General features: G+C 43.4%; 1 protein-coding gene across 20 annotated transcripts in view; it reads left to right on the top strand.

Annotated features, from left to right (window-relative positions):
• LOC103465968 (unconventional myosin-IXAb-like) overlaps positions 1-19,710 on the top strand; it is a 143,819-nt gene that overhangs the window by 120,538 nt on the left and 3,571 nt on the right. For 6 of the 20 annotated variants that reach the window (XM_081607776.1, XM_008411207.3, XM_017305261.2 and 3 more), the window contains 29 exons: positions 78-153; positions 301-444; positions 1,079-1,118; positions 1,207-1,329; positions 1,753-1,833; positions 1,915-2,025; positions 2,105-2,227; positions 2,313-2,462; positions 2,882-3,186; positions 3,678-4,802; positions 6,002-6,092; positions 6,263-6,466; positions 8,865-8,959; positions 9,060-9,163; positions 9,256-9,476; positions 10,112-10,228; positions 10,350-10,538; positions 10,721-10,768; positions 11,269-11,380; positions 11,805-11,866; positions 13,623-13,815; positions 14,337-14,465; positions 14,907-15,012; positions 15,109-15,240; positions 15,554-15,677; positions 17,060-17,113; positions 18,958-18,978; positions 19,252-19,454; positions 19,543-19,685. In XM_081607776.1, coding sequence (XP_081463902.1) covers positions 78-153; positions 301-444; positions 1,079-1,118; positions 1,207-1,329; positions 1,753-1,833; positions 1,915-2,025; positions 2,105-2,227; positions 2,313-2,462; positions 2,882-3,186; positions 3,678-4,802; positions 6,002-6,092; positions 6,263-6,466; positions 8,865-8,959; positions 9,060-9,163; positions 9,256-9,476; positions 10,112-10,228; positions 10,350-10,538; positions 10,721-10,768; positions 11,269-11,380; positions 11,805-11,866; positions 13,623-13,815; positions 14,337-14,465; positions 14,907-15,012; positions 15,109-15,240; positions 15,554-15,677; positions 17,060-17,113; positions 18,958-18,978; positions 19,252-19,454; positions 19,543-19,685 — 4,626 coding nt within the window. The remainder of the gene's footprint in view (positions 1-77; positions 154-300; positions 445-1,078; positions 1,119-1,206; positions 1,330-1,752; positions 1,834-1,914; positions 2,026-2,104; positions 2,228-2,312; positions 2,463-2,881; positions 3,187-3,677; positions 4,803-6,001; positions 6,093-6,262; positions 6,467-8,864; positions 8,960-9,059; positions 9,164-9,255; positions 9,477-10,111; positions 10,229-10,349; positions 10,539-10,720; positions 10,769-11,268; positions 11,381-11,804; positions 11,867-13,622; positions 13,816-14,336; positions 14,466-14,906; positions 15,013-15,108; positions 15,241-15,553; positions 15,678-17,059; positions 17,114-18,957; positions 18,979-19,251; positions 19,455-19,542; positions 19,686-19,710) is intronic. The other 14 variants (XM_017305267.2, XM_017305258.2, XM_017305266.2 and 11 more) reach the window with 12 other exon arrangements.

The following is a 19,710-nucleotide window of genomic DNA, read 5'->3' as shown; positions in this document are numbered from 1 at the left end:
TTGATCATTCCACACTGGAAGATACGGTCCAAACAAATCCTTAATAACCTTTCCACCTGTGATCTCTCCAAATCCAGGTATCGCTCGGAAGAATCCGCGAACGCCTTTGTCGGATCTTCAGGGCACCAACGCCCTGAATGAGAAGGCCAGCTGGTGAGTACAGAACGTTAATAATCCACTCCTGAATTTTTAATAACATATCCAGTTGCTCTGTCCTGTAAGCTGACGGGAAGTGGAATAATATTATTACTATTGTTAGAATCAATGCCACGCCCTCACCGTGCCGCTCTCTCCCCGTAGGGATGGCTACAGCGTTGGGTGCAATGGTCGCAGCTCTCGATCGTGTCGCGTTTCGTCATCAGGAAGCCCTGCCCTGGAGGAAGAGGGCATCTTCCTGAACTCGAGCAGCAGCAAGCTCCTGGAGAGAGCTCAGGGTATCCTACTGTGAGTCAAAACTAGGGCCAATAAATCTTACATCCATTCATCTAGAATTAAGGCCTTAAAATGTATGAAATTCATTAAAAAATTAAGTTGACCTTCAATACGTTAAATGAAGGCAAAAGTTTGAGTCCCCTGCAGTGGGGTGGGGACTTTATGTTGACACTGATGAATCAAAATTTGAATCAAGATGGCAAATGTATCACGATAAAGATAAACAATACAATAAATGCCCACCTTTAATCCACAGACTTCATCCTCATTGCATTCTGTGACTCGAGCCGGTTGCAGCTAGCTATCTAGCTGCTTATAAACCCTTGCTAGCTAGCTAGCATGTCTCCCTCCATCATGGGAAAGCGTAAATGCATCGCCAGTTGGCTGCACAGCGTTCGTCTCACTTCTGTGGCCAACCCAGACGATTCTAGGTGCATTCTGTGCAAAGTAGCTTGGTTCTACTACTATGTAAAATATCTGATTTTCTCTTGTGCATTTCTGTCAGGTCTTAAATTTTATTGATGATGGTCTTTAAAAGCCTTAATTTTGAGTCTGAACCAGCAGAAACCCTAAAATCACAGGACTGCTCCCACATAAACATCATCTAGTAGTTTGTGCTAATTAAAGCTCTGCCTCTCTTATTCAGGAGAAACAAAAACTGCAAAAGTAAACCAAGCCTTCCTAAGGTAAGAGACTGACCCGACGACATGACGGCTGGGATCTGTTAGCAGTGTTTGACAAAGCTCCATGTGGCTCCTGCTTGTGTGTGTGCAGCACTTGTTGGACGTGAAGTCTCTGCGCTATCTGAGCAGCGTGACGCTCCATGACCGCATCACCAAGTCTCTGCTCCACCTGCACAAGAAGAAGAAGCCGCCCAGCATCAGCGCTCAGTTTCAGGTCAGTGCTGCTGTCACCCCCTGCTGGAAGAATTGGGGCACTGCACCATACGGGTCAGGAGCTCCGACTTCAGCCATGCAGCCATGCAAGACTGATGATGATGAAGCTTTTAAACAGGACTGAAAGAAATGGATTCAGTGGATAAATGATGGAATCATTAATCGATCACACTGATTAATGTGATCGATTGATTAATTACAAACGGATGGATGGATGGATGGATGGATGGATGGATGGATGGATGGATGGATGGATGGATGGATGGATGGATGGATGGATGGATGGATGGATGGATGGATGGATGGATGGATGGATGGATGGATGGATGGATGGATGGATGGATGGATGGATGGATGGATGGATGGATGGACAAATAGATGAGCAGATGGATGGAAGTTGACCTCTGTGTGTTTGCATCGTCAGGCGTCCCTCACCAAGCTGATGGAGACTCTGGACCAATCAGAGCCGTACTTCGTCAAGTGCATTCGCTCCAATGCAGAGAAGGTATTTCCTGCAGCTCACTCAGCATCTCCTTAAACACTCTCCATGTTTCCTCTAAACTCTTCTGAACCTCGTCTGCCTCAGCTGCCGCTGCGCTTCAACGACAGCCTGGTGCTCAGGCAGCTGCGCTACACTGGAATGCTGGAGACGGTCCGGATCCGCCAGTCGGGATACAGTATCAAGCACACCTTCCAGGTAACCCTGTCAGTCCAAACATGCTACACGGTTAGCAGTCGCTTTCCGGATCTCCCATCAACTGTCTGTCGCCGTTCAGGAGTTTGTTCGCCATTTTCATGTGCTGCTGCCTCGGGGAACGAGCCCCACCAAGTCAGGGATCCGAGAGTTCTTCAGACGGATCCACCTGCCTCCTGCCGGGTACCAAGTGGGCCACACAATGGTGCGTCTCCTGGAAGTCTGGTTTCCGTCTTCTCTCCCTCGTTTCCGCCTGATTGCAACTTTTTTTTTTTTTTTAACTCTGCCAGGTGTTCCTGCGCGAGGCGGAGCGCCAGCGTCTGCAGACCCTCCTTCACCAGGAAGTGCTGAGGCGAATCGTCATGCTGCAGCGCCGCTTCAGAGCCGTCCTGGAGAGGAGACACTTTGTCAGCATGAGGCGAGCGGCGCGCGTCATCCAGGTGAGAAGAAGAGATGGGGATGTTTGGTTTCCTTCTCATGGTTTTCATTTCCTGGCTATTCTCCACGTAGCATTTTTTGGTCAAGACCTTTCAAACCAACAAAGATTGTTCTCGAAAAATAGTCTGGATGGTCATTCATTGTTATTCATTTCAGAAAATAAAAGGAGCAGTCCCTGCTGTAATATGTAAATACTATCACAAGACTATTAAGATCAGTAATAAATTATATCATACAAATGTGAATAGAAAACGTTTCTTCTTTTTAGTTCTTTTGAATTGTTTTTATCTGAAAAGTTTTGAAAACGTACCTTTAAAATTGCCTGAATTTTACGGTGAGAAAAGTGAACAAACCCGGTCCTGTCCTCTGTCTCTCCATTATTAACCCACCCCTGCTTTTCCGTCTCCATGGCGATCTCCAGCGATGGTGGCAATCGTGTCTCTTCAGGCAGTCTGGCGTGGACTCGGGCATTGAGGAGGCGGCGGCGGTGTGTCTGCAAGCAGCATGGCGCGGGTACAGGGAGCGCAGGCGGTTCCTGCAGCAGCAGGCGTCCGCCATCACCATACAGCGCAGCTGGAGGAGCTGCCGCCAGCGCCGCTGGACCCAGGCGGCCGTGGTCATCCAGACGGCCTGGAGGCGGGTCAGGGAGAGGAACCGGTTCCGTAGGGTGCGCAGCTCCATGACGCAGCTGCAGGCTGTCGGCCGGGGATACCTGGCTCGAGTCAGGTGGGTGGAGATTCAGACGTATTTAAGATGATCTGGTATTTCTAATTTCTAAATTACAATAAACTACAGAGTTAGAATTAAAAAAATGTAGAACTTGCCACACTAGTTTAACTGTTTTTGTGCATTTCTCAATTTCAAATGGGGTTCAAAAAATGTATTCATTCCACTAATGCTTGGCGTAGAAACCACACTTGATGCTTTAAAGCATAATTGAAATGTATTGAAGTAAGTTTCAAATGTTTCAGCAAAGACCCAAAACTTTAAGTGAAATTCACTCGGATGATCAGTGAATGTCAGATCCCACAATAACTGCTAATAATCAGTTGAGCAACTGTGTATTAAACAAAGACATCTTTATTGCTAGATCCATTTTAAAAAGTTTTACTTGCTGCCCCCAAGTGGCCAAGAACCGTATTGTTTGTCTTAAGGTTTCTTTTTCTGAAAGCTCTTGAGAGAGACATTTCTGACACTTAACTTCAAACCACCTCCAGGTTTAAACTGCTAAGGGAACAGAGTGAAATGTTCAGCAAACGGCCGAGACCCGACACAGAGACAGACGCTGGGACCCTGGAGGACTTGGTCCCATCAGGACTGGACGTTTCTGTCGGCGTAGACTCTTCCGAGGAACCCGATCCCACCAAGACGGACCGAGAGGAGGACTCGGAGCGATCCAGGAGCACAGACGAGACGAGCCACAAGAACCGGTCGAAGCGGGAGAGCAGGCGCATGAGAGAACTGGAGCAGGCCCAGTTCAGCTTAGAGCTCCTCAAAGTCCGAACCACCAGCATGGGGGGTTCTGTCCCAGAAGACACAGACGCCACCGCTGACGGCAGCCTCGCTCAGATGGACGACCGTCATCAAAGACTCTCGCCACAGGGATCCCTGGCTAGTCACGGCAGCTTTGAGATGCTCAGCGTGGACGAAATTGAGACGGAAGGAAGACCTCTGGAAATTCTCCGAGATTCAAACCACAATGAGCAACCAGTGAAGGAGCTGAGGTCAGAGGGACCAAGGGCCACGTTTTACATCCCTTCGGACCAGAGTCCAGTTAATAAACCCAACCTGGGAAGTCCTGGGAGATCCCTCAAAGACAGAAAGGAGTCGGTTTCCCGCAGGCCTGTGGTGGTGTTGATCAGCATGCAGAAAGAGAGTCCTGTGGAGGAGGGGGAGCTGCTGGCAGCTCACACCCTAGATGGAGCTTCTCAAGCAGGACCCTTAGACTCCTCTACATCACCCAGTGAAGGTGTAGGTACGCCCACACACAAGGAACAACCCACTGAAGTCTTCCTTCAGGCAAAGAGAGATGTAGCTGGGGCGGAGAAGCCCTCAAAGCTTCCAACTCAAGCACTACGGAGAGAGAACCCAGAGGAACCAGCACTTTGTCCCCCAAAGGTGGACGTCCAGATCGGCCAAAAGTCCGGTGTCTCCACTGTTCTTCCAGGTAAGCAAGAAAGGAAGACGGTCCGTCCTGCACAGGAGGCTCCCAGCCCGATACTGGACACCAAACCGCCAAAAGCCCAGAAGAAGTGCTCCGCTCAGACTGTGATCGTGAACATGGTGGAGAAACCATCCAGCACTGTGTTCTCTCCACCCAGACGCAAGCTGCCTTTCTCCAAGTGAGTAAACATTGAGCACTGAACAACACACACCACCTGCTGACAACGTCTCCTTGAACTTTCTGACAGTTCAAGGAGACGTTGAACTGTCTCCTTGAACTGAAGACAGTTCAATGTTCAATGTTCGCTGTAATGCGAACATTGAAGTTCGCATTACAGCTGCGAACTTCAATGTGATTGTGTGAGGATTTGATGTGCAGCAGAGTGTATTGGGGAGGTTCAAGAAAAGTTCATGTGGCTTATAGAAATTTTAGAAAATAATGCTTAGTTGTGGTACCAGCCAAGTGTTGCCACACTAATCCTAAACATTAGTTCTGCTTGCATTAAAACGCTATGGTGTTCAGCAGAAGCTAACGCTAAGTGCTAATTTCAGCCATCTTGATACCTACCATGTTCGATGATAATATTATAGTAATGTGTTGCTGCTCATTACTTGTGCTTCAGGAAATTAGTCTTTGGATCGGACCTTCCACTCATGGTTTCAGTGAACATCGCTGACCGTGTTTCTAATATTGCTTTACTTACCACATCAGGACTTCAGAACTGAAACAAAAGAGAGAGAGGAGATGAGGAGAGGAAAAGGAACTGCTCCGAAAGCAGCCTTCACCCCCTTCAAAATAAGAGATGAATATAAACGCTTAACTACTTGAAGAGTACATAACCAAGCTTCAACATACATGTCCAACTTTATTCAACTGAACATTTACAAAACAAACAAGTAAATTAGCACTTGAGAAATTAACTGGAAAATTTCATTTAGGCTAAGATAAACGGTTTTAAAGTTAGCAAGCACATTAAATCGCTAAACGCAAATTTAGCTCTATTAGTGGATAATGCTGTGGTTGCCACTATAAAAAAACAATAAGATTCATTGAAGTTTGTGGTATAATATAGCATAATGTGCAAATGTTCAATGGGTGGGGATATTATTCTGATTTCTACTGGGAGTGTAAGTGAATAATCACAAAACACTTGTAAGAGCATTAGATCTAAGATGTTAAAGTGAGAAATGTGCTCTATGCTGGACTCAAAAGTAACATTTGAAATGTTGGGAGAAGAGATTTTTTCCCAGTTTTATGTGTTTTTTCCACCCTCGCTAAGGTCTTGCTAAAAAACAAGCCAACATGTCTGGCAGTGATTGAAGGAACAACACTGGAGTCTTTGTGTCCAGCCTCCTGAAACATGTCTGTCTGTTGTAGGTCGGATAAGGATTTGGTGAACCAGGAGAGATCTCTCTCTCTTTCTATGCACAGAGACGACTCTAAATCTGCTGGATCCAGAAGCAGAGAGGTGAGAAATGTCAGCATGCAGCTTCCTCAACGTACCACATGCAGTTCAGTTTGTGTTTTCACCTCATAAAAGGCATATCGTTCTCCATTGTAAATATGTTCAGTCATCTGCTGCATTACGCATGCGCACCTATGCAGAGTGTTGATCTTGTTGCTGTGGTTACCTGGTAGCAGGTGGGCCGCCCCGGCCCCAAAAAGAAAGCCCGAATGTCCCGGACGCGCTCCGACTTCCTGACCCGCTGTAACTCGGAAGGGGCCACCCAGTCGGACGATGACGACGAATACTACATCCCCGCACACTCCTGCACGCTGCCCCCCTCCCTGTCTCCCCCACGAGCCCGCCCCAACACCGACTGTCACAGTGACTCTGAGATGGTAAAAATACCAGATCTCCAGGGGTCCCTGGGCCTCCAAACGAACTTCCTGTCCACTTTGCTCCCCCTCGCCCCACCTTCTTCCACCCTTTTTCTTTTCTTGAGTGGATCTGGTCACACACGGCGACGAGGGCAGAGGTCATTTAACAATGCTAACCCCACTTTTACCACCATCTTCAGCACAAAACAGCTGTTTCTGCACTAGTCTGAACATAATCCACTCATATGTCCGCTCACCAGCGAAGGTGAAGAAGTCTGTTGTCTTCTGCAGTGCATGCAGCACATACCTTCAGAGCCAGGTTGTCTCCAGACATCACTGCCTTCCTCATCTCTCACCTCTTCTACTTCTTTAGAGGGACACACCAGCAGTAGGGGTGTTGCACACCATGGTGAAATTATCTGGATGACAATTTGTTTCCTTCCTCTTTGTTTCTTAGTTCATATTGGTAAATGAAGGAAAACAGAGTAACAAGTTACATTAACAGAGGTTTTCTATCTGATTTGGAAAAATTGTTTTAAAGAACTGAAAATGTCAGTTACCTGATCTCCAGGGGTTCCTTGGCCTCCAAAAGTGGCCAATTAGGAACACCCTGCTGGAGTTCAACACATGTTTGTGTCTTGTGACAGATCATAATGAAACATGTCCTCTCAAATTGTGACCTGCTGCGATGGATCTGTCCTGACGGTCCCTCTGCATGCCACGCACGTTTCCTGCATGCTGAAAACTGAGAGAAAACTTCAAACAAAGCGACGCCTCACTGATAAATTCATCTCCTAACCCTACATTAGCGTTACGTTCGGCTTCCAGTTCTGTCAGTGTCTCTGTTAGCACAATACTGTTGATGTCTTCTACTAATAGATGCAACTTTTCTCATGGTATAACCACAAACTCTAAGATATTTCATTGAGACTTCATGTGATAGACCAACACAAAGTAGTGCGTTACTGTGAAGTGAAAATAAACATTTTTAAAGGTGTTATGGGTATGTATTCAGGCCACTTCACTCTGACGCCCCAAAAATCTAGTGCAACCATGAAGATAAATCTGTAATTGTACCAACATACAATGTGTGGTAGTACAACAAAATTGTTCTGTTGACTCATGCAACAGAGAAATGCAGTGACCAAAATTAAATATGCACATTATAAGATGGGCAGCAACAGTCCTGCTGATCAGTCACATTCCACCATCTAAAGTCAACCATCACTTTGGTCTTAGAGGTGATGATGACAGTGTTTGACACCAACCCAACCATGGTGGGTACATCTGCAAACTGGACGACGGCGTTGTGAAGATGGTTGTTATACCCGGTAATAGCTGTACAGAAGTCACTTAATCAGTTAATAGTTTAATTTAAGTATAAATCTAGCTTTGACAGGTCAACACACGGTGATGCAACCCTTTAAGACCTCATTAATTCCACCCTGGATGACAAAAACTATAAACACAGGGGTTGGTTGTGGAAGATCATGCTTTATTACAATCAAGCAATAGCAGAAAACCCTGTAGTGCCTAGCTTAAAAGTTTCTGTAACACTTTATTTGACGGGGTGTGCATAAGACTGACATGATACCGTCATAAACATGACATAGCGCCTGACTGTTGTCATGAAGTGCTATTCGGTAAATAATGACATTTTAATGCAAAGTTGGCACTTTTAATGGACTTTTAATGCAACTTTGCATTAAAAGTGTAATTATTTACCAAATGACACTTCATGACAACAGTCATAGACATTCATAAAGACTCCTTCATGTTCATGACAGGTGTTATGTCATGTTTATGACAGTGTCATGTCAGTCTTATGCACACCCCGTCAAATAAGGTGTTACCAAAGTTTCTTTAACAGAATCCACATGACCTCGAACCGATTGGCAGCAGAGAAGAGCCAGTGGCGAAAACAAGCATTGTCCAGCTAGCTAGCGATAAATCTTCACTTTGGCATGATATGAGCAGAAACGTTAGCTAGCTTTTGCTAACTAGCTAGTACTGCAGCTAGTTAGCAAGCAGCTAGATAGTAATTGAGGCTACCGCTAACTACATTAGCAGCTAACTAGCTGCTAATGTACCCTAGCTAGTTTTCTATGGTATCAGCTAGTGGTTTAATATACTAGCTCACTAGCTAGTAGTTTTTTTTCAACAGGAATAGGAAATCTGGACATAATTGATAGAAGAAAGATGGGTGGAGCTAAAAACACATTTACTTCATGATTACGCTCTACTTTATGTTGGTTCTTATCTCCAGTATGATTCACTGATTTCATTGGGATTGATGCAGCAAAAGAAACATGTTCCTGGAAAGTCTTGCAAACTTTGACTGCTTCTTAAGCATCCTGGACAAATCTGACGCCTTCCAGGGCGACTGAGGTTTTCTGACATCTTTTATTCTGCCCTACAGTCTCATAAAGAGCAGAAGAAGATCCATAAGACCATGTCATCAGGGGACCTGGGCAAAGTGGACATCCTCAGGAAATCTTCCAGTCAGGATGGAAGGTAGGATCTTTAGTCCCTTTAAACTACATATTCAAAAAGAACAAGGCCCCTCAGCATGAGTTTTTCACTTTTTGCCATGGATATCCGATGTCAATTTCAGCAGGATGAGAGGTAAGATGCGTTTCTGGAGCAAGACAAAACACAGCGAGAAAAAACTGTCCAGGGAGAAGCAAACCAGCAGGAGTGAGGCTGGTGAGACGCATGGTAACGACGGGGGAAAAAAATTATTTATATACACACACACAGTAAATCTTACGATCACTGATGGTGAATTTCCATCATTTTTGCTCTGCTAGAAAGTGCGTCTCCTCCGCGGAGTCCAGACTTGGAAGTGGTTCCTTCACGGGAGATCCGAGATGCCAAGGAGAACAAGGAGCCTTCTCCAAAGATGAAACGGCGCCGCAGCCTAAAGATCAGCAGCATTGCCGTGGAACCGGCCCAGTGGCAGAACGACTCGCTGCACATCCTCACCTCGGCCCACGACTACCGCACCATGAACGAATTTCTCATGAAGAAGGTCAGATTATCCTGTCACACTAATTATGTCCCCAAACACTTCACACAAACGGCTGAGCTTATTGAAATCTAGCAAGCCTAGCACCCAGTGGTGGGCAATGCTAACTAAAAGCTTAGCAAAGCGCTAGTCATCAACATTAGTTCTGCTAGCGCTAAAGCACTACACCAAAACAATATTTAGCAGAAGTAACCAATTCAACCAATGCTAATTTCAACTCAAGTGATATCTTCCTTTGAAAAGGCTCCAGCTTGTATTTTATAAAATATTTTACATGTTCTATGATGCCCTCAGATATTGTATTCATGTTTGTATCTTGGAAAAATCTCTGAAAAATAATTTGGTGAAAGCTAAGGTCTCTAAATATCTTCAAAGTTAGTAAAAGCGCTAAACGACCAAATTAGCAGAGCTGTTAGCGAGTTAGCGGAAGTGTGCCATCTAGCACCAATCAGAACTTTTTGCCAATTTTTAACCTCAATTTTGCCACATTTTGATTTATGATCATTAGAGCTCAGATTGTATCACATAAAATGTGGTTAATCAAATATGTGATGGGAAGCTTTAGCAACAAATAGTCATGTTGTCAGATCAATAAATCCCTCAAAATATTCTTGAGTCAAACAAATTTGTTTCCACAGATCGCTGACTTGGACTCAGAAGATAGTAAAAAGGACACCATGGTTGATGTTGTCTTCAAGAAAGCACTGAAGGAGTTCAGGATCAACATCTTCAACTCATACTCCACCGCCCTTGCTGTACGTCTTTTTTTTATTATCAAATTCTGCAACTGTTGAAAACGTACTACATGTAGCATTGAACATGTTTAAAAGTAATACTAGAGATTTTCTTTTTCTTTTCTTGTTTTATTCCTGACAGATGGATGATGGGAGGAGTATCCGCTACAAGGACCTGCACGCGCTGTTCGAGCACATCCTTGAGAAGACCATGCGTCTGGAGCAGAGGGACTGGAGTGAGTCGCCGGTGAAAGTGTGGGTCAACACCTTCAAGGTTTTCCTGGATGAATTCATGACCGAGTACAAACCCATGGAGGGAACCATCGGCAGGGTATGAAAGATGAAAACCAGACTGTTCACATCCTTTCACGCTAGTTGGAGTTTAGTTTTGAGAGAAGTGATGTTTGGTATAATCGTAATTTGAGAATTTAATGTTATGTTATGTTTAATGCTTAAAGTTTAGTAAATGTATAAAATGCACAAGGTAACGCATTTTTCTCTGTCTCCTGTTAGACTCTAAAGCGTGAACGCAAAAAATCTAGGAAGAAGGAAACTGACATCGTAAGTTTAAAATATTCCGAAATACAGAGATCCTTCATTCATCAGGATCTACAGCAACTCTTTGAAGAAAATTGGATAGTTGATTAAACCTCTGGGTTTAATCAAGTATTTTTACATTTGAATTTTGAAAACAAATGTGTGTACTACAACATTCAAAATTTTATTTGCAAATAATGTAATAACAATAAAACATTTCCTCCCACTTCACATTTTTGCATCACTTTACATTGTTCAGTTTCATAGTAAAACAGAGAGGTTTGAGTTTCAAATCTCAACACAGCTAGCTAGCTAGAATTATCTTTAGCTTACTAGCTAAAGAAATAGAAATAACTAGTTAGCTTTCTAGTTAGAAAGATAACTAGAAAGCTATAATTCTAGCTAGCTATTCTGTCGATATTTCAGTGTGTTTGAATACTTTTACAAACTACTGTAATTTGAAGCTAATCCTCAAAAACAGTTTCTTTGTGTGATCTGGCTAATGGGTCTGCTGCCCCCTGCAGGTGGAAGAGCATAATGGCCACATCTTTAAGTCCACTCAGTACAGCATCCCCACCTACTGCGAGTACTGCTCCTCCCTGATCTGGATGATGGACCGAGCCTGCGTTTGCAAATGTAAGGATACAAACCTTTAGAAAATGTCATATGGAAAACATGATCAATTGACCCAAAGATGATTTTAAGTTAAAGAACAAAGATACAGAATGAACAACTACAGACTACAGTCTTTCCCAGACTTTCACATCCGTGTGTGTAGCTTGTGTTGCCACCACTCCAACACACTCTCTGTGCACACTGTTTCCCACTAAACCAACACACTTTCCATATGTGTGCCCGAGTGTCGGCAAAATTCGATTACACCTCCCTCTCCCTTCATAAATCCGTCTTCTATCTAGTTAGAAAGCTTTCTTCGCAGAGAGAGCCTCCTCTCCGGCCGCTCTGACTCTTCACCCCATTCTCAGTTCTTTTTTCTTTTTCTTTTTCTGGTTGGGGTGGAGTTGTTGCTGCGTTGACAGCATTGTTTGTTTTCGGTCTGCAGTGTGCCGCTACGCCTGCCACAGGAAGTGCTGCTCCAAGATGACCACCAAGTGCAGTAAAAAGGTACGTTTGATTCAGATCTTTTATTTTTTGTTTTTTCAGATGCTGCTGTGTTTGATCGACTGTTCCTTTAAGAACAAAGCATGGAAAATATTTCAAAGCAACGATGATATAGTTTATCTTCTAGCGCCATGAAGGCAAATTAAAAGATGAGATGCTGATAGATTTTTCCTCTTTCATCCAGTTGTTACACCCAGGAAGTAACTACTAATTTCAGAACTTGAAAAAAAATTATTTACAGAGAAAAAATTCACAACTGCAACAACTTAAATTCATTAAACTCAATAAAGGTTTTACTTTTTGTCACATTATAGCAACAAACCTCAACATGTTTTAAAGGAAAGGTAGTGCATATCTGTGAAGTACAAGTAAAGTGATTTATACAAATACAAAACTAAATGCTCTGCAGAGCCACATTTTGCTGCAATGCACTTTCAAATCAATAGATGGAAAGTTTTGCTTTTCTTTTTTTCATAAAGTCCAACTGGAAAATGAGAATCAGTGAATATCATTTTTGAAGTGTTGCTGTTCTCAATTGGATTTAAGCCTGAATATTAAATTCTAACAAATATAGTTTGATCTAAACCATTTTAGTCTTTGTTTTGGTTGCTGGTTTTTATTAGCGTGTTTTTGTCCCAGGACTTCCTGTGCTTAGCTTTTCTTATGTACCAGGCCTTAGACATGTTATTTTTAATTAACTACGTAGATTTTAACTTAATTAAAATCTTTATAAAAAGGTTCCGACTGGAACCTTTGTATTGTGTTGCTGGTACACCCACAAATCTGACACACAAGCGACATCCATAAGAACAATGGACGCCAAAGCCTCTTCTCTTTGCCCACTTGGAGTTTATTTTTGCTTCAAAAAACGATCTGACTGGACGCTAGAAAAGACAACTGTTCAAGTTGTGCTAAAAGCAGTTAGCCTGTCAGTGAAGCTAAAACAGCTTCTCAATGCTAAACATTTTGCATCAGCTCAGACGTCCCAAACGCTAATGTTAGCATCCACATTTCTAATGATCAGGCGTTCCTGAAACACTTTAAAGCTGAATGGGTAGAATAACACTTTGCACCAATTCGATGGTTAAATAATAGATTAAAAACCATAAATATATTTGCTGTTGAGCCCATATGTCTAGTTATTCAATAATTTAGCAGCAAGAAGGTTTTTTGAATCGAAAGTGTTGCTGATTTTGTCAGCAACACTTAGCTGCAGCTAAGATGCGATCAGCTGCAGATGTTTAACCCATTGAGAATCTGTTTTATAACCTGAAGCTGTGACTGAAATCCTGACCCGTCTGTCTGCTCTGTGTCTTGATGATGCAAACCCTCGAAGCCTTCCCAGAACAGCTGCTTTCATGCTAAGATTGGGTTTCGCCCAGATGGACTTGATTTACAAATTAGGAGACTTCACTATAAAAAAATGTCTGCACTGGATTTTACATTTAACTGCATTAAGATGTTTGAACACTGTCAGATTTTTGCTGGGAAAACCAAACTAAAGGAATGAATCATTTTACTTCTGTTTCTGAGTGATGCACTCTGAACTCTGAAATATAAAGTACTGGCCTGCATGAACCTGCCTATTTAGATTCTTCCTGTAATGTAACAAAAACCTACGAAAGTAAATATGTCTCCTACGTTCAGGAATGGTTGCTGTTAACAAGTGAAATGGTCCAACCCTGATTCACACATGTTCTGTTTTGGCTGCCATTTTGATCCTGTGTGCGTGTGTGTGCGCGTGTGTGCGTGTGTGTAGTACGACCCGGAGCTGTCGTCTCGTCAGTTTGGGGTGGAGTTGTCTCGTCTGACCAGTGAGGAGCGCGCCGTTCCCCAGCTGGTGGAGAAACTCATCAACTACATCGAGATGCACGGCCTCTACACGGAGGGAATCTACAGGAAGTCGGGTTCCACCAATAAGATCAAAGAACTCCGGCAGGGCCTGGACACAGGTGAGATGCGTTGCTATGTTCTCAGCTGAGAGAATGTCGCTGACATCCAGCTCCCTGTTGAAGCTTCCTGTGTTTTCTCAACATCTCATCGATACTCACGACACTGATTATTACTTCAGTTTTTACTAATTTTTAGATGTATGGTTTAAAAGCCCATCTACAGTCAAGTGCTGTGAATTAGCTGTTGCTATAACACTGTGACGCAAACAAATTAGCTGTTTTGTTCAGTTTGTGTCGATGTGTGTCTGTCCCTATCAAAATTAACTTAAATTAAATTAAAATGGCTACTTGAGTCTTCATCCTGCAGCTACAACCTCCGTACCGAAGAGAGTTGTCAGAAAAAGGATCAGATTTTTAGCTTTTAAGATCTGTAATCACAGTCAATAAAACTTAAAATCCATAAATAATAGTCATCTGTGAATTTATAATACAAAAGTAATCCTGCCTTCCTGCTCCAAGTCTTTACTGACTGAATAGCTAAGATTACAGTTCATGCATCCACACTTCTCCTGTTGCTCCAGATGTGAGCAGCGTCATTCTGGACGACTACAACATCCATGTCATTGCCAGCGTTCTCAAGCAGTGGCTCCGCGACCTGCCAAGCCCGCTCATGACCTTTGAGCTGTATGAAGAGTTCCTCAGAGCCATGGGTAAGCTTTTTAGTTCTGTGTTTTCTGCACGAAGGCGTCTATTACAGCCGTTGGTTTACCTTTATGATGCTCCAGTAGGTGGAAGATCAGACTGGGAAGATCTGGATTTTATTAAAGTATTTTAAGTCTTATGGATACTTATGGAAAACAGTTCATATGCTCAGAATTATTTTCCTGTTCTTTAATCATACATCCATCTATCCATCCATCCTTTCTTTCATCCTTCTATCCATTGTGAGTCAATGCATCAATCAGTCTGTCAGCCTTCACATGTCCTTTCATCTGTCTATCTTTCAGTCTGTCTGTCCATCCGGAACTATATAAATATGCGCCACAAACTCCTCCATGTTTTTGTGTTCATGCCTCCATGTTGGCTGAAAAACTGGACTTTTGACATAGTGTTATGTGTAGGAACCCGGTTTGAGCTCCTTGTGTTTCCAGGCCAACCAGACAAGCGGGAGGTGATCCAAGGCGTGTACTCTGTCATCGATCAGCTCAGTAGGACACACCTCAGCACCCTGGAGCGACTCATCTTCCACCTGGTTAGGTAGGAGATGAGACCCAAAAATGACATGGTTCAGTTCTTTGTGTTTGTTCAGTGCTGTATTCCTCAAGTCTGAATTTGTGCTGGTTTGTGTTGTAGGATTTCCCTACAGGAGGAGACCAACAGGATGTCTGCCAACGCTCTGGCCATCGTCTTTGCTCCCTGCATCCTCCGCTGTCCGGACACTATCGACCCACTGCAGAGTGTCCAGGACATCAGCAAAACCACAGCGTACGTCTCGCTCTGGCTCCAAACAGTCCTCTGGATTCACAAACACCTGCAAGGGTTTTTCAGCTGAGTTGCATGAAAGCTGTTCCTGTTTTTCCCACATGGATTGGTACTCAAAGCTTAACTTTCAACATTGACTTCTAAATAATAAAAATAAAAAACAATTGTACCCATCAAATAAGCTCTAAAGGTGCAGGAAGTCTACCAGGATTGGAACTTTGTTCCATCTGTGTTTATCTTGTTTACTGATAGTTCAAATCACTTTCTCTCCATTTTCCAAATGAATCAGATTTTCGTTGTTTGCTTTCGTCTGCAGGTGTGTGGAGCTGATCATCAACGAGCAGATGAGCAAGTACAAAGCTCGTCTGAAGGACATCAGCAGTCTGGAGTTTGCAGAGAGCAAAGCCAAGAGCAGGCTGACCCACATCAGGAGGTCCCTGGTAAGACTGGCCTCATGAGTTTCAGACCTGTTGAGATCAATATTGCGGCATAGATGATCATCATGTAACGCCGTTTCTGGACCTGTCCCCCCCACTCATCATTTAAGCAGCAGCAGTGTTCTGCTCCATGAGCAGCTGGCATGGTTTCCTACTCAGCCATGGCAGGAGTTCATTTACATCTTCATCCAAACTGTTTAAAATAAACATATCTGAAGGAAACGCTAACCTGTGAGGATCATAATGTGGGATTGCAGTCCTTTGTAAAGTTTTCAAACCCTTTGAACTTTTTCAACACAAAGTAGTGAAAATTTGTGAAACTGAAAGAGAATGATATAAATATATGTTTTTGCCAGTGGTGGCCACTGCTAGCTAAAACGTTAGTTGCACAAACCCTAAAGCACTAATCATAAACATTAGCTCCATTAATGCTAAAGCGCTACACCAACATGGCATTTAGAGGACGCTAAAGCGCTGCAGCAACCGTGGTATTTAAAGGAAGCTAATGCTAAAGCTTCAATTCAAGTTGTATCTGCCCTTGAAAAATTACAACCCTCAAGCACCAATTTCATTTTGACACTATTATATAAAATATATTGACCCACTGAGATTTATCATGCGTTCTTAATTAAGACAATGTTAAACCATGTGTATTTTCTTCCCACTTTACAATTATTCACTACTTTCTGTTGTGAAGTGACAAATTGTGAAAAGGTTCAAGGGTTATGGATATTTTACGTTCAAATCAAGGCAAATGCCTAATCAGTAAATGGTTGATCTTTCTACCTAGTTTAGATTTCAGTTGTAAATCCATGATGTTTGCCCTCTCTTCCTCCGCACCACGCATCTCTCCATATGCTGACACTGTCACTTCTCAAAGCACTCATCCGGGGTTCAACACCTGACCTTGAGACCTTTCCTGCACATCTTACCTTCTTCTCTCTCTGCCCAATTCCTGGCTATCGTCAGTAGGCCACTAGAGCCACTTGTACAAAAGATGTATGATTTTATTCAAATCTACCATTGGATCAATTTGGCTTGATCCAATGAACCTGCAAGGTAAAAAGTAGTGGAAACGCCCTCTTAATGTTTGAAAAAGGGAATTAATTTTATGTCTCCTAAAGCATCGATGTGGGTTTTTATTGATCTCTCAAACATTATTTTGGGAAATGAGACCTGCAGATCAGGAGATTTTTGAGCTGCCATTATATATATATATATATATATATATATATATTAACCTTCTAATTTCAGGTAAACCTAAAGTCTACCTTTCTTCTTACCCTTTAATTGACCAAAGTCATTCTGATGTGACTACCATCAGCGATCCCTAACCCTGATCTGTCCTCCTTCCTTCCTCCATTTCCCCACCCTTCCCCCTCCAGAAACCTGTACTAATTGCTGTTAGGTTTATGAGCATTACCCGCTCTGCCACCCCGGTATGTATGCCCCGCCCACACCATGTGCCTGCCCACCACCAGTCCTGTCCTGTCAGTCTATTCGCTCCCATACTGTCTGCTGACATCTATTGACAGCTGTTTTCTGTTAAGTGGCTGATTTCTTTTTTTTTTTTTTGTTGGTTTAGATGTTTTTGTTCATTGTTTAGGTTGACAGATGGTACACTGCAGCCCATCAGTCTAAAATAATATCAATGAATGACATTAAACAAGGTTACTTAACACTGACCTTATATGAAGCCATGTCAGTGGTCATTCAAACTCGTGTTTGTTGACATAAGAGCCGATAACTCAAAGTTGGAGTAGTCATATTAAATCAATGGACTTGAGAAGACATGAATGAAAACATGTTGAAAGGTCCAAGATCCACAAGTTAATGAGATCTTTTACACTAGATCCACCCAGTTTTTGTTGCCAAATATCTCAATCTTAGATGCATCTAATCAAAAGCCCACGACTCCTGGTAAAGATCTAGCATAGCTTAGCTCTTAGCAAGGTGGCAAGGTCAACATTGTTGAGTGAAGAGAGCAGTTGTCAAAAGAAAGGATTGTCTGCGTTTTGTCATATTTATACGAATAGACATTTGTGAATTACTGAATAGTAGTTAAAATAAAGCCAAAAAAGTGCATCAGTACATTGATTCAAAGGAATTGTCATGGCTATCAGTGATTATACCACTAATAGTTTTTATAAGTGCAATGACTCAAGACGTACTCAAAGACAAGTCAAAGATTGAATTTTCCTTCACCATTAATGATGCCATGCAATCTCCCATACTTCACACAGACAGTCGATGTGCGGTCATGGGGTTGCGGGGACGTTCGTATTCACAAACGCCTTTCACACACGTTGCATGCCACTTGAGCGGCACCCGTCCTGCTTTAGAATACTACAGATCCCTGAGTGTGGAGGTGACAAAAAGGTCACATCTTTCCACAGACCGGCCTCCTCCATGGACAACTTGGCAATTTCCATCCAGGGGTTTGTAGCCATTTTGTAGTTTGTAGGCAATTCAAATTCTTCATCACATCTGATAAAACATACCTCAAATGTATTTACCTGCGAACCCACACATAAAAAAACAGATGGTGGAAGTGGACTAGCTGAAGCTAGTCAACAGTGCTGTCCGAGCAAATTTCTGCATTAAACATGGCAACAAACGTCTGACCAATCACGCAACACCTCGCACAGAGCTCTGTACGAAATAGTTCAAAAACAGCATGAGCCAGGCCTGGGACAAAATGACCCAATTTCTTCATTTATGTCAATGAGAGCCGATTTTGACACTTTGGAAGAAGTGTAGAAAGTAAGAGTCTTGGTGAGCCCAAGATTCTCACCCACATCCTGCTCCGTTCTCTCCTTTTGCATTTAAATTTAAGTGTGAGACTAAGCTAACGCAGTAACATCTGATGTTATTTTGCCGCTATACATCTTTACCAGGGTTGGGGTTAATTGTTGAGGGCAAGTAGCTAGCATTAGCAGCTACAAACTAAATACTGTAAACGTTTGAAACTTTTGTTAACCGTTAAGTAACTTTTGGACCTAACCTAGTTTTTGGAAGAATTGTCAAACTGAGCTCAGACTTGACAGGTTCAAATATATTAGCTGTGTTTTAGCATTAGCATTCATTTCCTGAAACAGCCTTATGGCTGCCGAATGTTGTAGCTGGGGAACACGGCAGCGCTTTAGGAACCAGCCAACTTGTTGCGTTGCCATGTAGCTGTGTGTGTTTGCTGCTTACGCTCAGAAGGAGCATCAGTCTGACTGGGTTAGCTCCACTGATCGCTCTGCTTTCTGTTTCCGCCACACAACGTGCTAACATGCAGCCTAGCACAGCTACATCTAAGGTAATTCATAGGCGCGTGTGTGTTTATGATGAAGTGCTTGTGTGTGTGCCGCAGCAGCGCTCCTAGATTTTAGCAGTGATGGTGTTAAGTGTGGTCAGTGTGTCTGTATTGTCACCACATGGTCAAAAACTGTAAGCTGAGCTTAGAGCAACCCAAACCGTCTCCTCTGCTTTATTACTGCCTCTTTCAACAAAGAGGTGGTAAACGTTGGTCAGGCTAAACGTTTACGCCACTGTGTTTTCTTTTTTGTGTGTGTCGTCTAAATTTTAACAGAACAAAGTTCGTATTCGGCAAAGCGGCTCCCACATCCCCTCGCCTCCTCTGAGCCCTAAAGCAGAAGGGGACGGAGCGGGAGGAGCCGGAGGAGGAGGAGAGGAGGCAGCAGGAGAAACGGGGATCAACGAGCAGCAGCAGCAGGCCATGCAGCAGGAGGAGCGGATCCTCACAGAGCAGATCGAGAGTCTGCAGAAAGAGAAGTACGCCGACATGCCAAATGAAGCCTGAGTAAGACTCCAGAGCGAGGAACCATGACACCAACTGTTTGCTGCGTTTTTGTGCCGCCAGGGAGGAGCTGACGTACGAGATGCTGGTGTTGGAACCGCGCGCGTCCGACGACGAAACGCCTGAATCAGAGGCCTCCATCGGCACAGCGGACAGCTCTGAAAACATCACCATGGAGACGGAAGGAGCCACATCCGACCCCTCTGGTGCGTGAGTTCATGTGTTATATAC

This window comes from Poecilia reticulata, chromosome 6 (genome assembly GCF_904066995.2).
Source record: "Poecilia reticulata chromosome 6, P_reticulata-male-v2, whole genome shotgun sequence".
Classification (NCBI taxonomy): Eukaryota; Metazoa; Chordata; class Actinopteri; order Cyprinodontiformes; family Poeciliidae; genus Poecilia; species Poecilia reticulata.
Note: the sequence above shows the minus strand (reverse complement) of the source record. Positions and strands in the feature narration are given on the sequence as shown.